General features: G+C 43.8%; 1 protein-coding gene and 2 long non-coding RNA genes across 4 annotated transcripts; 1 reads left to right on the forward strand and 2 right to left on the reverse strand.

Moving 5' to 3' along the window:
- Positions 1–1457: 1457 nt before the first annotated feature.
- On the reverse strand, positions 1458–9549 carry LOC309491800 (dermatan-sulfate epimerase-like protein). The gene is made up of 2 exons (XM_082190830.1): positions 8656–9549; positions 1458–6879 (listed from the first exon to the last, which is right to left on the reverse strand). The coding sequence occupies exon 2, from the start codon at positions 6720–6722 to the stop codon at positions 3090–3092; it is 3633 nt and encodes a 1210-aa protein (XP_082046956.1). The 5' UTR covers positions 6723–6879; positions 8656–9549; the 3' UTR covers positions 1458–3089.
- Positions 9550–9723: 174 nt separating this feature from the next.
- On the forward strand, positions 9724–13318 carry LOC309491802. 2 transcript variants are annotated; one of them, XR_014203309.1, is made up of 2 exons: positions 9724–10540; positions 11479–13318. It is a non-coding gene; the product is annotated as an uncharacterized lncRNA (long non-coding RNA). The 2 variants fall into 2 exon arrangements; XR_014203310.1 differs by lacking the exon at positions 9724–10540 and adding an exon at positions 10593–11204.
- Positions 12503–17027, reverse strand: LOC309491801. Its single transcript, XR_014203308.1, has 2 exons — positions 16895–17027; positions 12503–13918 (listed from the first exon to the last, which is right to left on the reverse strand). It is a non-coding gene; the product is annotated as an uncharacterized lncRNA (long non-coding RNA).
- Positions 17028–19346: the final 2319 nt, after the last annotated feature.

Here is a 19346-nt window from a genome sequence, read left to right on the forward strand (position 1 = left end):
AATTTGCACTGGTTAAAATGTATAAAGCAGGAACAAGATATTTAACAATATTTATTAATAATACACAGTTTAAATATCTAATTTTATTTTAATTTGCGTCCTATGCTGGCTAATTACGACGTTTAACCTGTTATCATAACACTGAACAACTAAACAGTGTGTTTCCTAATAGAACTCTATCGGGGGTACAGTAGATATGTGTCTCAATATCCCCCGCTGGCCACCTCGCACATTTCTCTAGATTTTGCAATTACCTTGCATGACACAGTACCATGAAACATGTCAGTTTTTAGGGCACAGAATAACGTTTGTGGTGATACCAGTTATGTTTAACAGTCATATAGGGATAATAAGCTATTCATTGTGGAGAGTGCATGGTGAAGTGAACGTCATATCTTAGAAAAAAAAAAACTTTCCCCGATATCTTCGGATCGGAGATGCGTCCGTTGTCAAATTTCCCACGATCAAAGAGGACACTAATATGCACGTGCACAGCAAAAATCACAACTTGTGCTTGCTGCGAACGCAAGTTATTTAAGGTGTCTCAACTGTACACATGTCTCAACTGTACACAGTCTACCCTAAATGACCTTAAAAAGAAATGGTCTGATATAAAGGTGGACATTAAACCAAAGCTGTCATTGCCATAGACTAAGGGTTGTATCAGTTTGCATATGCTTTTATATGTTCTTACTTAATTGCATAATTGATAGAATATTCCCATAATACTCGTGTGACAATATATAGGCTATGTCAATTATTTTATAAATTGCAAATTAATAGCAATGCTTCCCACAGGTGGTGGTGCGATAGACTTGTAGAACGAAAATTCGTTGTGTAATGTTTGTAACTTCACTTCATTGCCTGTAAGAGTCGCCAACGGACAAAAACAATGAGAAATGTACGTACGCCAGACATGAAATTGGCGTGGATGAACGCACATTCTCGCGTTAATTTCACTGTTAGTACGTACGACCGTGAGCGTGAAAGCTGGCGTACGCAAAGTTTTTGTGCGTACGCAAGATTGATACATGAGGCCCCTGGTCATTGGTGTGAGCGGGTCTAAGCGTAAGCGTTTAAATTCATATTTTTCCGAGATTTAAACAACATCTATAGCAGTTTCTCTCATCAGCTGCATTAATATTCAACATGTGATTTACTGTAGAGATAGGGATATGTTTGGTCTAAATAGTTGTGAGTCACTGAATAGTAAGAACTAGTACTTGTGTTTTCTAGACTAGTAAAGTTTAACTAAATACTAGTCACTTATGAAATTTAAGTAAATTTATATTTAGGTATATGTAAGGGTTAAGTACAATTGAACAGAGACTAGTCACTATTGTAATGCTATTATACAAGCAACAATAATAATAAGTAAAAAATATTTTAAAAGTCTTGTCATACAGTGTGAAAGTAAAGTGTTTTATACCACATGATTGTAATTCGCTGATCACAGGTGAAGCGTTACACATCATCTTTATTGTATGATGAACTATGAAACTCAGAGATGGAGACAGAGATCTCTCCGCTGTGAAGAAGAGCACGACTGCAGGACGGCTTTACAGTGCAGATATTACAGTGTTTCTGACAAGCAAAAAATACAACAAAAACATTCTATGAACACTTTGTATTGTGTTTCATGCTAAGTGAAATGATGAAATGCTTCGTAATGATTCTGTGTAATTCGCCATTCTTTAAAACATAGTTTCAGCCCAGAAAACCTAATCCATAACAAGACATCATTTCTAAATCATTCTGTCATTTGGGGAAAACAATCTCATCGATCAGTCAATATCTGGTTACAGCAGAACTCTGTCGTGGATCTGATGAGTTTTCACCCAACAATCAAATTCTTCAACCATTGGGACTTACATGATGTGACTATGGGAACAAAGCATTATTTTTGTACTGTATGTCGATGGTGATGATGATCCATATGTTGATCTTTTCCTGTTGTATGATACTTCACGAGTCCCATACAACAGGAAACACAGTGTTAAATATAAAGGATAATGTGAATATCTCAGTCTTTACTGTCACTTTTGAAAGTTTTAGATTGGTAAGAACTTTGAATGAAGCCTTTTCTGCTCACCAAGGCATTTACTTTATCCAAAATACAGCAAAAACAGTAATATTGTAAAATATTTTTACTATATATATATCTATATATTTCTTTTTTTACAATATTCACATAGAAAACTATGAAAGCTTGTTTCCACCACAAAATAAAAGATTATTGCGACTTTTTATCTCACCATTGCGAGATATAAAGTCAGAATTGCGTGTTATAAAGTCAGAATTGCAAGATATAAACATGCAATTCTGACTTTTTATTTCTCGCGATTGCGAGTTTATAAACAATTGCGACTTTATATCACGCAATTCAGAGATAAAAAGTCAGAATCGTGAGATAAAAAGTCGCAATTACCTTTTTTATTTTTTATTCTGTGTCGGAAACAAGCTTCCATAGAAAGCAGATTAGGGTGAACTCACACAAGGCGATCTGAACCGTACCCGAACGCGTTCGTTTGAACTGTTCCAGGTGGGCTCGGGCGCGGTACGCATGTACAGTAGTGTAATCGCTAACCTCAGCTACTACTGTTGTGTGCGCTACTGTCATCAGTACAACAGCAAACATCTTCTACTACAACCTACCTGGACAGTACACTTTTCAATTCATTTAATTTAAATCGAGTATATTTAGGTCTCTATATCTATATAGGGGGACAATCGCGCCAGGGCTCGGGACAAGACGACCGTGCCTAGTGTGAGTACACCCTTAGCTTGCAATAATATTTCACAATTCAACTCTTTTTACTGTATAAATGCAGTTTTGGTGAGCAGAAGAGACTTCTTTTAAAAACATCTTACCGATCTAACCCTTTTGAACAGTATCCTGAAGGCATTATAGTAAAAAATGACATGTTAGATTAGACATGGTGCAGACTGTCACAGACTGACATTCAATTCTTGTGCCTATTTCTTTCATTTTCACTTTTACTTGGTTTGCAACCCAAATTTGTGCAAAAATACAACATAAATATCAAACAGACACAAGAGATTTAGTACAACAGCTGGCCAGCAGCTAATTAGTCAGTGAACCTTTGATACCCGAGCTGCCTCATCAGGAACCCACAGGTGTGCTCTATGAGTCTGATGTCTCTCCTTGGCAGGTTTCGCCTCCATATGTTGATGTTGGCTGGTGATATGTCCCCTTCATACATCAAGTTATACAAGTTTGTGGAGGTGGTGAACATGAGCTGATTCAGGGCTGAGGGAGATACGGGGACTCCGAGGAAGGAGTGTATCTTCTCGGCTGTGTCCTGAGGATAGTCTACAACATCCTCAAACCTGACCTGAAGGAAGGACTCCTCGGATAAGGTGGACGTGACTCTGAGGACGGCGGCCGTGTGGGCGAGCCACAGGTGGGCCAGCAACAGCACAGGATCGGTCTCTGAACGAGATATGAGGAACCACAGCGTTCTGAACTCGGCTGCGAATGCGGTCGGACACCCGTCACTAACCGTATCTTCTTTGAAAAGGAGGGCTAGATGCTGAGGAATGTTCTTGAGCGAGTAAAGGCTAGGTTTGCTATTATACAGCATCAGATAAACCCATGCACGAGGGTCCCGGATGACGTAGATGGCCCTCAGAGATGGGCCGAGGACTTCTTGGAGAAAGGGTAGCTTTAGAGCCCAGCTGCCACTGCACAGGTTGAGGACGACACGGGCATTAGGGTAGTCCACCGTGTGTCTCCTCAACTCCCTCACATACTCCACATCCCTGTCCACTCGCACACGACCTTTCATCTCAGCCCTGGACTCTCGTCTCCTCAGTCTCTTCCTCTTGTCCTGGGAGAGACTGACTCTTTGGGCCGGTTTCATGTGGCTGGTGTCATGGAGTGGGATATTTTGCAGGAATAAGTGGGTGTTGTGGACCAGTGAATGTAGCCAGCCCTGAATCATTTTAAAACGCCCATACTGTGCTTCTGAGCGTGTCCATTCACAAGCATCTACTAAAGAGTCAAACTCAAACTCTGTTTCAGGTATATCCAAGTGTTCTGTGGGGATGCGTAGGTAGACGAAGTCTGTGTTGTTGTAGAAAAGGTGCTTAAGGATGTCGGACCCGGAGCCAGGCAGCGATGTTATCACTACAGTGGGCAGAGGGAGTTGATGCTGGTCATAAAGTGTCATTTGTTTGCTGAGCTCCGGGTCTGTGGCGGATCCGTGCCACTTTACTCCACACAGGAGCTGATCGCAGCTGTTGGAGACAAACAGGAGCTCACTTATCCACAGGATTAAGACAGAAAGCAAAGCGTAACGCATCAGTCTGCTAAAGCAAGCGTAAAACTTGCGCTGTAGGGTCAGGAAAACAATCGCCACACACAGTATTACCCCAGCTGCAACATTCACCGTAGCTCCAAAGTCGAACAGATGATTGTGTAACTTGGTCTGTTTGGGGACAAGCTGTGTCCCCAAGCCAAACCGGACTATCTGATGTTTGTCTTGCACCTTAGCGTAACCCCCAAACCCCAGATAGCTTGAACGTGCCCCTATGTCTTTGTGATTGGTTACTATCGAAACTATTTTCTCAGTATTGTTGATGGTGAGAGAAAGTTTGAGCCCATTCTTACTGCTTTCAATGAACCTACAGTCGGAAACTTTCACGTAAGGCCCGTGCATCACGTACGCCATTCTACTGACCGAATCAGTGAAAGGAAAGGAGACATTGATGAACTGTGTCCACCTCTTTTTAAACTCTGCCTCCTGCTCAGCCTCCTGTATTTGAGTATCAGGACTGTGTCCCTGACTGTCAAACCAGAACATCTTGTAATGAGCATCCCAGACATCCATCAGCGCCCCATTGTACCTGTCTGAGAAACTATGGGGCACATACTTAAAGTCGATATCCAGGTTGTGAAAGAACGCACTGGCCATGTTCACTGGCGAGTCGTGTCTTTTCTCAACATGATCAACCACCAGGAGAGTCTGTGAGTTGAGGAGCACCAGGGCTCGGTACACACTCTTCAGTCTCATGGCTGAGGAATACGCAGCGGCCGCTTCGCCGCTCACGAACATGGTGTCTCCGTGGGCAGAAGCGGCGACCAGCTCTCCTGCCGAGTCTCCGACCCCATTGTCGGTCCAGCGCAGCCACTTCGCACATTCGCCAAGCTGACCTTCCCAAGGGATGTTACACTGGCTGGTCGGGGAAGGGCTGAACACTAACACGTTGTTTAGGAAGCTGTATTTGGGGCCGTATAGAGCCTCGGAAACAAACACTTGTCCATTAGGGGCGAAAGTGAATGAGTTTTGATCGGGGTGCTCGTGACCAGGGTTGAAGCTGTTCCACCCGTTCACCCATGAGTAAGGCTTAGCATGGACAATGTCAAACACTGCCCGGCCACCCAGCTTTCCAGATTTAAATGAGACAAAGGTGTTGCCCTGAGCCACAGACAAACCCGCGCCGTACGTCACCACGCCCCAGTTGGAGAATATGTGCATCTTGGCCTTACTGTGGCCGTGAGGGGGCTGTGGCGTGAGCTCGGCATTATACCAGATAAACTCTGTGTGAAGCGTCGTCCAGCGCTGGGCCAAGGACTGACTCATGGGACCGTCTCTAGGCCTGTGCTTCCTAATCTGCTGTGCCAGCCAATTCCCCGACCCGTTTCTGATCACAAAAGTATCTAAAAAGACTAGCTGGCTCTCTGGTCCGTAGAACCAGTTATAGTTGGAGTCCCCGATACCGACCGTTCTCTGGAACCCGGGAAGCAACGTGGCGTAATAAAACCAGAAGTGAGTGCGCAGCCAGTTGTTCTGAGTGTTGTCTATGTTGAAGTGGCGCTGCGCTAGGAAAACATACTGCGTAACGGACTTAGCTGTGTAGCTCCCGTACGCAATGCCCTCGTCCAGAGAGCCGTCTACAACATGATTTAACAGAAACATTGTCTTCTCCATGTTATTTACAGACACCTGTTTCCAAACCATCGATTCAGTGACATCATGTGCGCCCACGACTATTGCTCCGGTCAGAATTGCCAGAATGTTAGTGGTTTGGTGGTTCTGAAGGAACTGTTTCCCCCAGCCCCGGTACTTCGAGGCCTCGTACAGCTCTCTGGTCTCAGCACTAATCTTCTTTAAGTACAGGTCTCGGCGCTGCTGGTCCAGGAACGAGTAGATGAAGTCAAAAGCAGTAGCAAATCCAGTGAGCGAATGAGCCGTTGGAACTTCATCATTGGGTGCACTGGTTACTCTCCAGTCCGGATATTCCGACATTCGGTCCATGAACTTCATCAGGAAGAGCAGGGCAGAAGAGTCCTCGGGGTACAGCAAACAGTACAGGGCCAGCGCTGGGAGGTTGTTTCCATAAATCTCATTCCATTTGCTGGTGAACTCCTCATGCTTTGTGGGTGGCATGTAGAGCGGGCCGGTTGAGAGCATCGTCATCACAGCGGTCCGGATGACTTTAAAAATCTGGCTATGAGTTGTAGTGGACCTTTGTCTCAACAGTGGTATATCGTCTTGGTTAAAGTACAAGTTAGGATGAAGATTAGTGGCTTGGAGTTTCCGTAGCTCCGCTGGGCCTTTCTCACTGAGCTGGAACTCACTAAAAATATCTTTTCCTGAGGCATTAAAGACTCCGGAGAATGCAGGTCCCACTGCTAGAAACAGGGACGCTACAAATGTAGGCCACGCTACGGCCCTCAGAACCACCGTCCACAACATGTTCCCGTTCGTCCTTTGTTTAGCAGGCTATAGCGCTTCTGGTGTGATCTGGGAAGCCTCTCCCCACTTTACCTTCTCATTCAAAAGGAGTTTCTTCATGGCATACATTCAGCTGTTATTGACTGCGTTTTCTTTGGCCTCCACAGCCTCTGATGCGCTGTTGAAAAATAGAAACAAAAGTGAAATTCTTGCAATTCAACAATATCAAACATCAGTGATGTTAGAGGGGTTATGACAGGGGAGGGTGATGTGACCAACATCCTATAGTGTATATTTATTTTACTTTAACAATATGATTTTTTTTTTTTTTTTTTTTTTGCTGGAATAATTACACCATGTTAGAGATACCAGTTTAATTTCAGTTTTCCACACCAATGTCGACATCACAGCAAAAACTACACTAGACTTACTAATGTAGGTAAAAACTCAATTATTGAAGTAAATAGTCAGTAATAAAACAACAGAAGCAAATAACAAACAATATGATGAATACACTCAATAGAACAAAGATATATAATAAATGAACCGTGCTGTAAGTATCTCAGGCTCGAACAGTGGCACTCAGGGAAGAACTTCTACAGTGATTGAGAAAAGCTGCATTATTTCTCTGCTCCTGGAAATGGAAACCCATGTCTCTACATCAGAGGGATCGATATTAAGAAAGAGCTGAGGGTTATTATAACGAAGCAGATGATCACAGTGTGGGATTGTGTTTGTTCAGCACAGATTGTTTATGAACCATGAAGAAGACTTTGCAAATAACCTGTCATTGAATGATAACTGATCCTGGACTGACAGAAAACGCTGCTTTCATTCTAATGTTTCATTCTGATCTGCTGATGTAATATTTATGGCTTTTGAGTCAGAATGTGCTGACTTTCAGTGTTACTGGTGTTTGTTTCGGGTGTATAATGCCTCAGCAGACGGTAGTATTTGTACTTTAGAGATGATCAAGGTCAGTTTATTTATGGCTGTATTTGAGCTTAGCAATTATTCACCATCTTTGGGTTATAAATGTACACAGACATTAGCTTTCCCGTTACAGCTCCCTCTTTCTCACCAAAGTAACCATTTTGAGTTCCTAAAGTCACGAAGGTGCTGATGTTTAAACATGGGAGGTTTGCTGATTGCCAGCCTGATGATTGGCTACATAAAATTATAAAGAAAACATCATTATAATTGTGTGTTTGGGACATGGCCTTCAATAAGGAGACTTTTGTTTTTGTAATCAGGCTCTCGAAAATTATATAAAAATGTGGATTTAGTTTTATCAGCCAATATATCGTTTTTCAAAATTAAAGAATCATTGGTGGTGCATCTCTAATGTGTGTGTGTGAGTGAGTGTGTGTGTGTGTGGGTGTTTAAACATCTAAACCAACTGATCTTGATCACAATCAGCACCTTTGAGACCTTTGAGAATATAGAAACTAAAATGGCCCTCTTTTTTTCTTTAATTAAGTGCATCATGGGTAACTGAAGCGCACTCAGTGTGAACACACTAATCACACTATTATACTACAAAGCAAAGTGCTCAAGTGTGCAAACTAGGATGCAATTTAGTTTAACTAGCCTAATTGTTTACATAATGCTATTGCTTTAGAATATAGTCAAACTCTAGATCTGCTCGAACTGCTTATTTCCGCTGTTGATATCAGTAGCAGAGCCTACATGTACAGGGTTTCTGTTGTTATAGTAGTATACTATTAATTTCTTCATGGTTTCATCATTTCTACATGAATCACTTCATGATGACGGGTTTGAAAACACCTCCACGTCATGATCCTTCATTTCTCATGCGAAGACTGCAGCCAATCAGAACACTGGCTGTTCACACTGAAGTGCAGCTCGAAACAGAGAGAACATGGTCATGTATTACTAAATAAATGTTAACAATTCCTGCCATGACCCCTTTAACACCGGTCTGTGGACTTACATGTGGTAACGCGCTCAGGAAATGTCCGCTCTGAGATCAGCAGAGACTGAGATGAAGAGGAGTGATGTGTAATAATGAGGTGCGACTCGGTAATCCATTCATTTGTCAGAGAAATCCGACCTAGTTGTCAGTAATCCATTAAAGCGAGCTGTCAGGTGGTGTGTGTGAGCGCGTGCACGAGCATCTGCCCATCATCTTCATCATCATCATCGATCCTCCATCAATCACTGACCTCTGATCATCAGAACACACACACACACACACACGACAGGACCATGATGCATCACTCAGGATCGGATCTGTGTTCCTCAGGAGTGAAAACATGTCGGGCGCTGTTATCCGCCCGCGGGCGCGCGCATTCGCCGTGCACTGCAGACAGATGTAGAGAAACAGCGCAAGTTAATGGAAAGTTCGAGTAGAAATGGAGAAAAGGCACAATCCACGGCATCTTCAGTCACGGGTATTCCAGTGTCCGCCTAATAATCCTCAGAGATCAGAGTTCTGGTGTGTGTGTGTGTGTGTGTGTGTTAGCGCGGGATCTCATCGAGCCTGATGTTCTTCTGCCATTAGAGTCTGCGGCTCCGTCTGACGTTACCATAGCGACCGCTGACAGTAGAGGGCGCTCTCTCACACACACACACACACACACACACACACACACACACACACACACACACACACTATCTCTCTCTCACACACACAAACTCTACTCTCTCTCTCTCACACACACACACACACACACACACACACACACACACTCTATCTCTCTCTCACACACACAAACTCTACTCTCTCTCACACACACACACGACACTGATATAATATACTGTAAACTTCGTCCACAATTGTCCCTTAATAATATATTTATGACACAATTACCCTAGCCCAAAATAAGACCTAAAAACAAACAAGAAACAACAATCAATAAACGTCCTTTTATAAAGGTGGAGATGAATATAACGTGTTGCTCATTTTCACAGGTTAAACTCTTAGTCATCATGAAATCAAAATGGTGTTTATTGTAAGTGATTAATGGGTGCACATCATCATTATTGTGTTAATAATGTTGAATCAGAATAAGTTCCTCTTGCAGCATCTCTTCTCTTCTCTGATGACGAGGGCGGGGCTTTAACCTGTCACTCACATGAGATCAGCCAATAGCAAACCACAACCATCCAACCAGCCAATCAACTCCCCACAGACACAATCAAGCCCCGCCCACATTTGATCTTGTTCCAGAAGCGTTTCACTCGATATACGACACAATAGAGGAGAGAAGACCAGCTCAACTTCCCTCTCATCACGACTTTAAAGAGCTGTCATGTTTTACTGCTGCTTCCTCCGGTTGTGTGTGTGTGTGTGTGTGTGTGTGTAACAGCATGTGCTGATATTAAGCCAACATCATGTCAGATATCCATGTTTACACGCACACACCATCTGACTGACATCATGTGTCGTTCTGCTTGTGTTGAGTCGGCTGTGTGTAATAATGGCCAAACATATTGAACATCAACACAATAGACATGCATGATTATTAAAAACATCATCAGGGCTCTTATGATCCAATCTCTGCTCCTGTTCTCCAGATCCGGGTTCTTCGGGTTTCTCCTGTTTCTCCAGATCCGGGTTCTCCGGGTTCTCCTGTTTCTCCAGATCCGGGTTCTCCTGTTTCTCCAGATCCGGGTTTCTCCTGTTTCTCCTGATCCGGGTTTCTCCTGTTCTCCAGATCCGGGTTTTCCGGGTTCTCCAGATCCGGGTTCTCCTGTTTCTCCAGATCCGGGTTTCTCCTGTTCCCCAGATCCGGGTTCTCCTGTTTCTCCAGATCCGGGTTCTCCTGTTTCTCCAGATCCGGGTTCTCCTGTTTCTCCAGATCCGGGTTCTCCGGGTAAGCAATCTGACATTCAGTGCAATCTGTGTCTTATTTATAATACACACAAATGTAATTTTCATCTTTTAGTTTTTCAAGATATTTGAAGTGTAGTTTGTGAAGAGTGTGAATGTGTGTGAATGAGCTCTAGTGCGTAAGAACGAGTCTATGATTGAATCTGGAAATAAAGCAAAATAACTGAGAACAATGTGAAATATTCTTCAGATGCTGTATTCGCAATCTAGAAACATCTGGCATTAGTTAGACCTCAAACAGATTCATTAACAGTGGTTATTACTCCAACACCTGCAACATCATTAACCACTTTACGACAGTAGGGTTCAGGAACAGTCGAGACTAACTCGATGATTCTTCAGCGGTGATCGTACTATAGTAGTGAACCGGCGAGTTACGGCGTTATAGGGGAAACACACCTCAGACCAAGAAGAGATTGTTCAACACTATTATTCCTTTTATTATACTAATGTCTGATGATTAAAATGTCTACAAATGTATAAAACTGATCAGATATCAGATAAAACCTGCTTTAAACCAGTCTAAACCAGCCTGTGCTATAAAACCAGTCTGTGCTTTAAACCAGCCTGTGCTATGAAACCAGTCTGTGCTTTAAAACCAGTCTAAACCAGCCTGTGCTATGAAACCAGTCTGTGCTTTAAAACCAGTCTAAACCAGCCTGTGCTTTAAAACCAGTCTAAACCAGCCTGTGCTTTGAACCAGTCTAAACCAGCCTGTGCTTTAAACCAGTCTAAACCAGCCTGTGCTTTAAACCAGTCTAAACCAGCCTGTGCTTTAAAACCAGTCTAAACCAGCCTGTGCTTTAAACCAGTCTAAACCAGCCTGTGCTTTAAACCAGTCTAAACCAGCCTGTGCTTTAAACCAGTCTAAACCAGCCTGTGCTTTAAACCAGTCTAAACCAGCCTGTGCTATGAAACCAGTCTAAACCAGCCTGTGCTTTAAAACCAGTCTAAACCAGCCTGTGCTTTAAAACCAGTCTAAACCAGCCTGTGCTTTAAAACCAGTCTAAACCAGCCTGTGCTTTAAACCAGTCTAAACCAGCCTGTGCTATAAAACCAGTCTAAACCAGCCTGTGCTATGAAACCAATCTAAACCAGTCTTGTGCTTTAAACCAGTCTCTAAACCAGTCTAAAACTCTACTTCCAGGAACCAGAAGCGATGCATGGACCAGATCTAACCCTAACTCTAACCCCTTCTCAATTTATGAATTTGATTCATTCAGTTTTTATTTTATTAAAAAACATTTTGCTCAGATCAGTTCTGTGACGGCTCTGATCGCTATCAGTCCTGAAGACACTGATCTGTGGAGACTCCCACCAATAATCATTTAGATCATTAATTAAACACACTGACTTAATGACCGTGTTCAGTCCTAATGCTGTCAGTATCACAGTAGACCCCAGATCAGCTCTGAGCCGTCGCTATACACAAGATCTTTCTCTTCTCACCAACACTACATGCTCCAGAAAGGTTCAGCTTCCAGTCGATGCACTTCAACACAGGAAACATTGACAGTCACAAATAGTGAAATATCTTTTTTTAAATGTTTTTACATATTGGAAATCAATATTAATATTGGATATAATTTTGACACTATGAAGACTAAACAGGCGTGTTGTAAATGTCATTTTAATTGAAAGCTGGTTTTACTGTGATTACATTAGTATGTTTGGAGGAACTGTTCATTAGTCTGGGTTTCGACATATTTGTGCTTAAATCTACAATCTGTGCAGATTCTGTCATGCCTTCACACTCGTGAACAAACCCCTTTACCATGATTTACCATGATTTACCATGATATCTGGACCTGATAGTAAATCAAAAACAGTAGTGAATTATTATATTTCATAACCATTATCAAACACAGACACAGTTCTCACATTCAGCTAATTATAACTGCATACAAAAAGTCTACTTTACCATGAGGGAAGAACACAGGAGATGTAGAGACAAAGACACATTTAATGAACAGATCACAAACAGTAAGACGACTGATCTGTCAAAACATGAGAACCATAAAGAGGCAATGAAGGGAATGTGGAGGGAAAGTTAGCAGAGACGTCAACATTACTTCATTACTAAAGGCTGATGCTTCATGTTCAGCATCCACACACACACGAGAGCGCTCTTGTGCAACCACAGCTTTGGCTCAAACTGCAAACAACACCCTGTAAAAGTGTGTGTGTGAGAGATCAGCGGCCTGACTCACACACACTTACTCACACACACCTTGTAACAGCAGCTCCGCTCCATCCGTCTCCTTGCACTGCATGTTGTGTCACACACACACTTTCACAACGGTCAGAAGATCTGCTTGAGTTTTGGGAATCTGAAAAAAGTCTTCACTTTCATTTTTCATGAATGCAATGAAGTTTGTGAGTAAATGTTGGTAATCTCCTCTAGAACATATAAAGCCTTCTCTATCTATAAACACAGACGGACACAGCTATAATGTAGAGTAGCACCTTACAGAAGGAAAGCCATGAGGGACTCGCTCCAGAGCTCATCTACTCTCTTCAGTGCATGTGATCGACTGAGAAATAAACTCTTACCAAGTCCATCTCCACTAGATTACTCCCACGTTTGAACCCTTCCACATCCAGACCGACGAGCTCAGGAGAAGCACTGATGTGTGCTCGTCATTTCTGGAAACGCCAATTAATCTCATGTAAGACAATCCTCTGTAGATAAAGTCTTTGATACAACAATAACTGCACTTTCTCATTCAAAAACAACAACAAAACAAAGTGTGTCCATTCAGATATCAATCGTTTCCGCGTGTTTGAGGATTTACAGTGATGTAGATCACGCATCATAAGGGCACATTACACATTATAATGATTATTAATAAGCAGAAAGGACTACCGTCACCTTAACTTTAAAACAGTGTTTGTTTCGGTCCATGTGTGTAAATCATAGGTGGAGCTCCGCTGCTCGTCTCGAAGCGGTCGCAGTCAAATCTTTCAATTTGATGAACAATTAGGGAAATTATGAAAATAAAGAAATGGGATAGTGAAAATAATCCCATGAAAACCTGTGAGGAAACTCTAGGCCATGGCTTCCTCTTCTGAGGCGTTCGCTCTCGTTTCTCCAACTTTGTTAATCAACCTTTTTTTCACTTGGATTCTTGTGTTGAACCGGTTCTCCGGGGTCTTCTGTGTTTGGTGTTCCCTCGGTGAGCCTCTGCTGCTCCTCTTCCTCCTCCTCCTCCTCTTCATCAGTGAGGGCTTCTCTCTTCATCACGTCCTCAGACCCGTCGTCAGACTCAGCTGTGCAGATGCCGTAACACATCAGGCTGATGACACCCAGAGGAAGACCGAATAGGAAGCAGCCAAGCAGCGGAGAACTACGGAACACAGACTGAGCAGAGAGAGGGACGCTTTTAATGGACTATTTATTTAAAAAAAAAAAAACTTTTCACATTAACAAAGTTTTCCAGGGAAAAAAATTTGAGAGAAAAAAAATAATATAAAAAATTCAATAATTCCATTACACAGTTACGCTTAAATATACATTTCCAAACAACCATCAATAAACATCACATTTATTCCCCATTTGAATTTAAACATTTCCATGTCATTGCCCAGTTTCTAGAGAGTAAATTTTATTTTAATACGAGATTTTAGTAAACCCTTTCAAATGGACATCAGTCGAGAGACAGTGAGAAATCATGCTCCACTCAAGCTCTTAAAATGAAACGCCTCTAGAGAGAACCAAACTCAACTAAACCTACATTAAATTGAAGACAGAAACGTCTCGGTTACTTGCGTAAGCTCGGCTCCCTGAGATAACTGGATTAAGTATCGTGTCTTCGCGAGACGCTATGGGGAAAACTTTAATTCAACAGCGCAGTGTCACTGCACAGCCATTACAGAGGCGATCTGAACGCACTCATTGGCTGCTCAGTGCGAACTGCATGAACCAATGGCGAGGCACAGTGTCTGAGCGACCCAATCGTGGCGGATCCAGCGAGTGAGTGCAGCTCATTTCACCAGACGTGAAGCGCCATAGCACGGCCGTCAACACAATACTCGTTCCCGTTATCTCAGGGAACCGAGGTTACGCAAGAAACCGAGACATGGTAGGCCGCCGCACAGATAACCTAACCTAACCTAACCCTAACCAATAGACACGCCACTGGACCACGCCTCAGGTGGAGTGAGCTCTGATGCCGATGGGGCACTGAAGGCCCACCGAAGATCCAACGGGATAGTCTCTGCTTCGTGACTGTAAGCCCTTTGGTCCGGCCACCGAAGCATACGAAGAGCTGCTCTGACTGCCTAAATCAGCAGAGTGCTGAATGTATACTCTTAAGGCCCGGACAGGGCAGAGTAAGTGAGGTTGACGCTCGTCTTCTGATTCGGGAAGAACAGACAGCGTAATCACTTGTGCACTGAACAGAGTAGAAAAGACTTTGGGCACATAGCCATGCCTTGGCTTGAGGACGACCTCATAGTTGTTAGGACCAAACTCAAGGCAAGAAGCGCTGACGGAGAGCACTTACAGGTCACCCACTCGCTTGACCGATGCTAATGCTATGCTAGCAGTAGTGCGGTCTGAAGCGAAAGCGGCCGGACCCTGGCTGACTGTAGCGGCTCGAGCCCTGAGGACTGTGGATAGGTCCCACGGGGTGTGGTAAGAGGCCGAGGAGGGTTGAGCCTTCTTGCCCCTTTCAGGAAGCGGACGGCCAGGTCGCTTCTACCCAGAGACCGGCCGGCCACAGGAGAGTGGTGCGCTGCTATGGCCTCCACATAGACTGAGCATGGAGGGGGTGCGACCCAGAGGGAGAGTACCAGAGGTACTTCGCATGATAAAGGGGCCTTGTTCTGGACTGAACACCAGTCAGAGAAGACGGACCACTTAAGAGCGTAGAGACGTCTCATGGACGGAGCTCTAGTCTCTGAGAGAGTACTCAGGACTCTCACTGGGAGGTCCGTAAGTTGCCGTTGAGGGGCCATGTGTAGAAGGCCCACATCTTGGGTCGGGATGCCAGATTGTCCCGTTCGCCTGGGAAAGGAGGTCTTTCCTCCGGGGAATTGGCCACAGGGCTGCGATCTGCCGAATCAACTCAGGGAACCACAGTTGGGTCCACCAGAGAAGGGTCACCAGAAGGAGAGCCTGTCTTCCCTGATCCGTCTGATGACCTGAGGGAGGGGAGTGATCGAGGGAAAGGTGTAAAGGGGGAAGGCTGGGTCATTCGTGGGCCAGCGCATCCATGTTCTTTGTCTGCTCCCTGCCTCAGTCTGCCCACTGTGCCCATGATTGAAGGCGTCGGTCTAGTCTGTACAGACTCGACCTCAGTCCATCATGGTGGTTTATGTAGGACACTACCGCCATGTTGTCTGATCGAACTAAGACGTGGTGTCTTATTAGGTCTGGTAGGAAGGTTTAGAGGCCCAGATAAACCGCCATTATTTCGAGGCAGTTGATATGCAGCCGCTTTTCTGTGCTCGAACAGGAGCCGTAAGATGGTCTGCCTTCGCACAGAGCTCCCAATCTGTGTTTGAGGTGTCCGTGGAGACCACCTTACTCCTCCAGACCAACCCCATGCTTACTCCAATCTGGTAACGACTGGGGTCCTTCCAAGGGGCCAGGGCTCTGATGCAGACGTGGAGGCGACCTGAACGCCATGAGTGAGCTGGGGCCTGGGGTTTCAGCCAGAACTGCAGGGGGCGCACGTGTAGCAGACCCAGCAGAAGTACTGGCGATGCAGAGGCCATGAGGCCTAGTCTGATTGGTAGGACCGTATACTGGTATGCCACCCTTTCGAACGCGAATCTCAAAGTGGTTTGTGATGGGGGACTATTTGGATATAAAAGTATGCATTTTTTGGATCCACTTAGATAAGACAATCCCCTGGTTGTATTTGCGAGAGGATTTGTTCAATGTTAGCATCTTGAACGGCCGTCTCATGAGGGCGCGGTTCAGTCTGAGGTCTGGGATGGGCCTGAGGCCGCCATTCTTCTTGGGAACGAGGAAGAAGAGGCTGTAGAAGCCTGATTCCCTGTGGGGAGGAGGAACTGTCTCTACAGCTCCTTTCGCCAGTAAAATCATTACTTCGGCGCAGACGACGTGAGCTACATTGCTCCTGACCGAAGTGTGGACTATGCCTCTGAAGCAGGGGTGGTCTGTGAGCGAACTGAAGCGAGTAACCTCGTATCACCGTGTTTAGCACCCATTCTGACAGGCCGGGGATGTCTTTCTGGGCCTTGGCAGGTACAAGATCTCAATCAGTAACATTCACTCCTTCAACTGTCATTCAGCATAAAGAATATAAATTATATTTTAATTAACAGTTAAATTAAACTTTAATTTCGTTTCTTAACCTCGACTCACCATTATTGTGGATCGGGCATCAAACGCCACACGCTTGATCCTCTGGAATATTCCATCTCCTCCATAAGCCTGTTGGGAATATGATGCAGGATGTTAATCATTTGGAATTGGATGAATTTAACCCGTCTCATTTAATTAAGTCAAGTCAAGTCAAGTCAAGTTTATTTGTATAGCGCTTTTCACAATACAGATTGTATCAAAGCAGCTTCACAGTATTACATTTAAATAATACAACAAAGTTTGTTTCAAGAGGAATTAACACTTTGCAACAGGATCATTCTGTGCCAACTCAACCAGAGGTCACCGGCTCAAATTTTTTATTTTGTTGATATTTTTTCTGTAGAAAGACAACCATAAATAGTGAAGAAAGCCAAAATATTAAATGTCACAGATGGATATTTACTAAGAAATCCACTATTTTGTAGAGGAGGGTCAAAATAACAAATATCACCTGAGATTTGGAGCCAACTTACAGGAGAGTAAAAATTACTTTATGTCAGCATCATTATTTATGTATCAGCGGATCCATCTATCAGTGGATATATTAGAGATCAGCTGATAGACGCTGCTGTCAAACGCTCCTGTGTGTATCTGTGTAAGCGCTCGGTGAAGAGCGTCAAAGATGTCATTGTTGATCATTGTAGCCAATCACAGACATATACTGTATGTTGAGAATGTTAACAATGGCCAATCAGAGGTGTTTAAACATCCAGCGCTCAAAATGCTAGAGGGAAATACTGGTATCATCACATTTTTTTAATTTAAGTACCGACTTGGTAGCGAAGTCAGTTCTTTTGACAACACTAATCAGCTGTAATAACAGGCATGCAAACTTGAGGCAAAAAAAACAGAAGAAGTGCCTTTTCAGAATCAGAATCAGAATCAGAATCAGAAAGAGCTTTATTGCCAAGTGTGCTTGCACCCACAAGGAATTTTTCTTGGTACTGAAGCTTCCAGTGCACATATACAAATACAAATACAACAAGAAACATAGTAATACAAATTCTAAGAATAAAATATATAAAAAAAATAAAAAATAAAAAATAAATAGTATAAAAAGTAAAAAAAAGGGGTCACAGTTGGGTTTAGTCTGAATAAACATTTACAGATTATGAACATATTTACAGTATTTTGAGAAGTATGAATAATATAAATATAAATATCACCTGAGTTAGAGAATATTACACTAGACAGTGGGAGTCTAGTGCATGTTACAGATTATGAACATATTTACAGTATTTTGAGTAGTATGAATAATATAAATATAAATATCACCTGAGTTAGAGAATATTGCACTAGACAGTGGGAGTATTGCACTTACAGGCATATGCCTTGGGGGGCATGTTAAGTGTTCAGAAGGGAAATGGCCTGTGGAAAGAAACTGTTCCTGTGCATGGATGTTCTTGTGGCCAGTGATCTGTGTCGCCGTCCTGACGGTAACAGTTCAAACAGGGGGTGTCCAGGGTGAGTGGAGTCTGTGGTGATTTTACCTGCTCTCTTCCTCACTCTGGAAGAGTACAGGTCCTGGAGGGTTGGCAGGGGGGCACCAATAATCCTCTCTGCTGTCCGGACTGTCCGTTGTAGTCTCCTGATGTCCGATTTGGTAGCTGAACCAAACCAGACAGTGATGGAAGTGCTTAAAACAGACTCAATGACGGCTGAGTAGAACTGGATCAGCAGCTCCTGTGGCAGATTGAACTTCTTCAGCTGGCGAAGGAAGTACAGTCTCTGCTGGGCCTTTTTCACAATGGAGTCAATGTGATTTGCCCACTTCAGGTCCTGAGAGATGGTAGAGCGCAGGAACCTGAATGACTCCACTGCTTCCACAGTGCTGTTCATGATGGTGAGAGGGGGGAGTGCTGGGGATTTTCTCCTGAAATCCACAATCATCTCCACTGTTTTGAGCGTGTTCAGCTCAAGGTTGTTATAGCTGCACCAGACAGCCAGCTGTTCAACCCCCAGTCTGTAAGCAGACTCGTCACCATTTTGGATGAGACCGATGACGGTGGTGTCGTCTGCAAATTTCAGGAGCTTGACAGAGGGGTCTTTAGAAGTGCAGTCATTAGTGTACAGGGAGAAGAGCAGTGGGGAGAGAACGCACCCTTGGGGGGCGCCAGTGCTGATGGTGAGGGTCCTGGATGTGAGCTTCCCCAGTCTCACTCGCTGCTGCCGGTCTGTCAGGAAGCTGGAGATCCACTGACAGATTGAGGATGGCATGGAGAGCTGAGTCAGTTTGGCTGTGAGAAGATCAGGGATGATGGTATTGAAGGCCGAACTGAAGTCCACAAATAAGATCCGTGCATAAGTCCCAGGTCTGTCAAGATGTTGCAGGATATAGTGCAGTCCCATGTTGACTGCATCATCCACAGACCTGTTTGCTCTGTAAGCAAACTGAAAGGGATCCAGAAGGGGTCCAGTGATGTCCTTCAGATAGGCCAACACCAGTCTTTCA

This window comes from Leuciscus leuciscus (assembly GCF_965113295.1).
Source record: "Leuciscus leuciscus genome assembly, contig: HAP1_SCAFFOLD_579, whole genome shotgun sequence".
NCBI classification, from domain to species: Eukaryota; Metazoa; Chordata; class Actinopteri; order Cypriniformes; family Leuciscidae; genus Leuciscus; species Leuciscus leuciscus.

What these genes read in the sequence shown, in the direction of transcription:
- LOC309491800 (XM_082190830.1), bottom strand. Translation starts at nt 6,722, where the DNA reads ATGTTGTGGACGGTGGTTCTGAGGGCCGTAGCGTGGCCTACATTTGTA.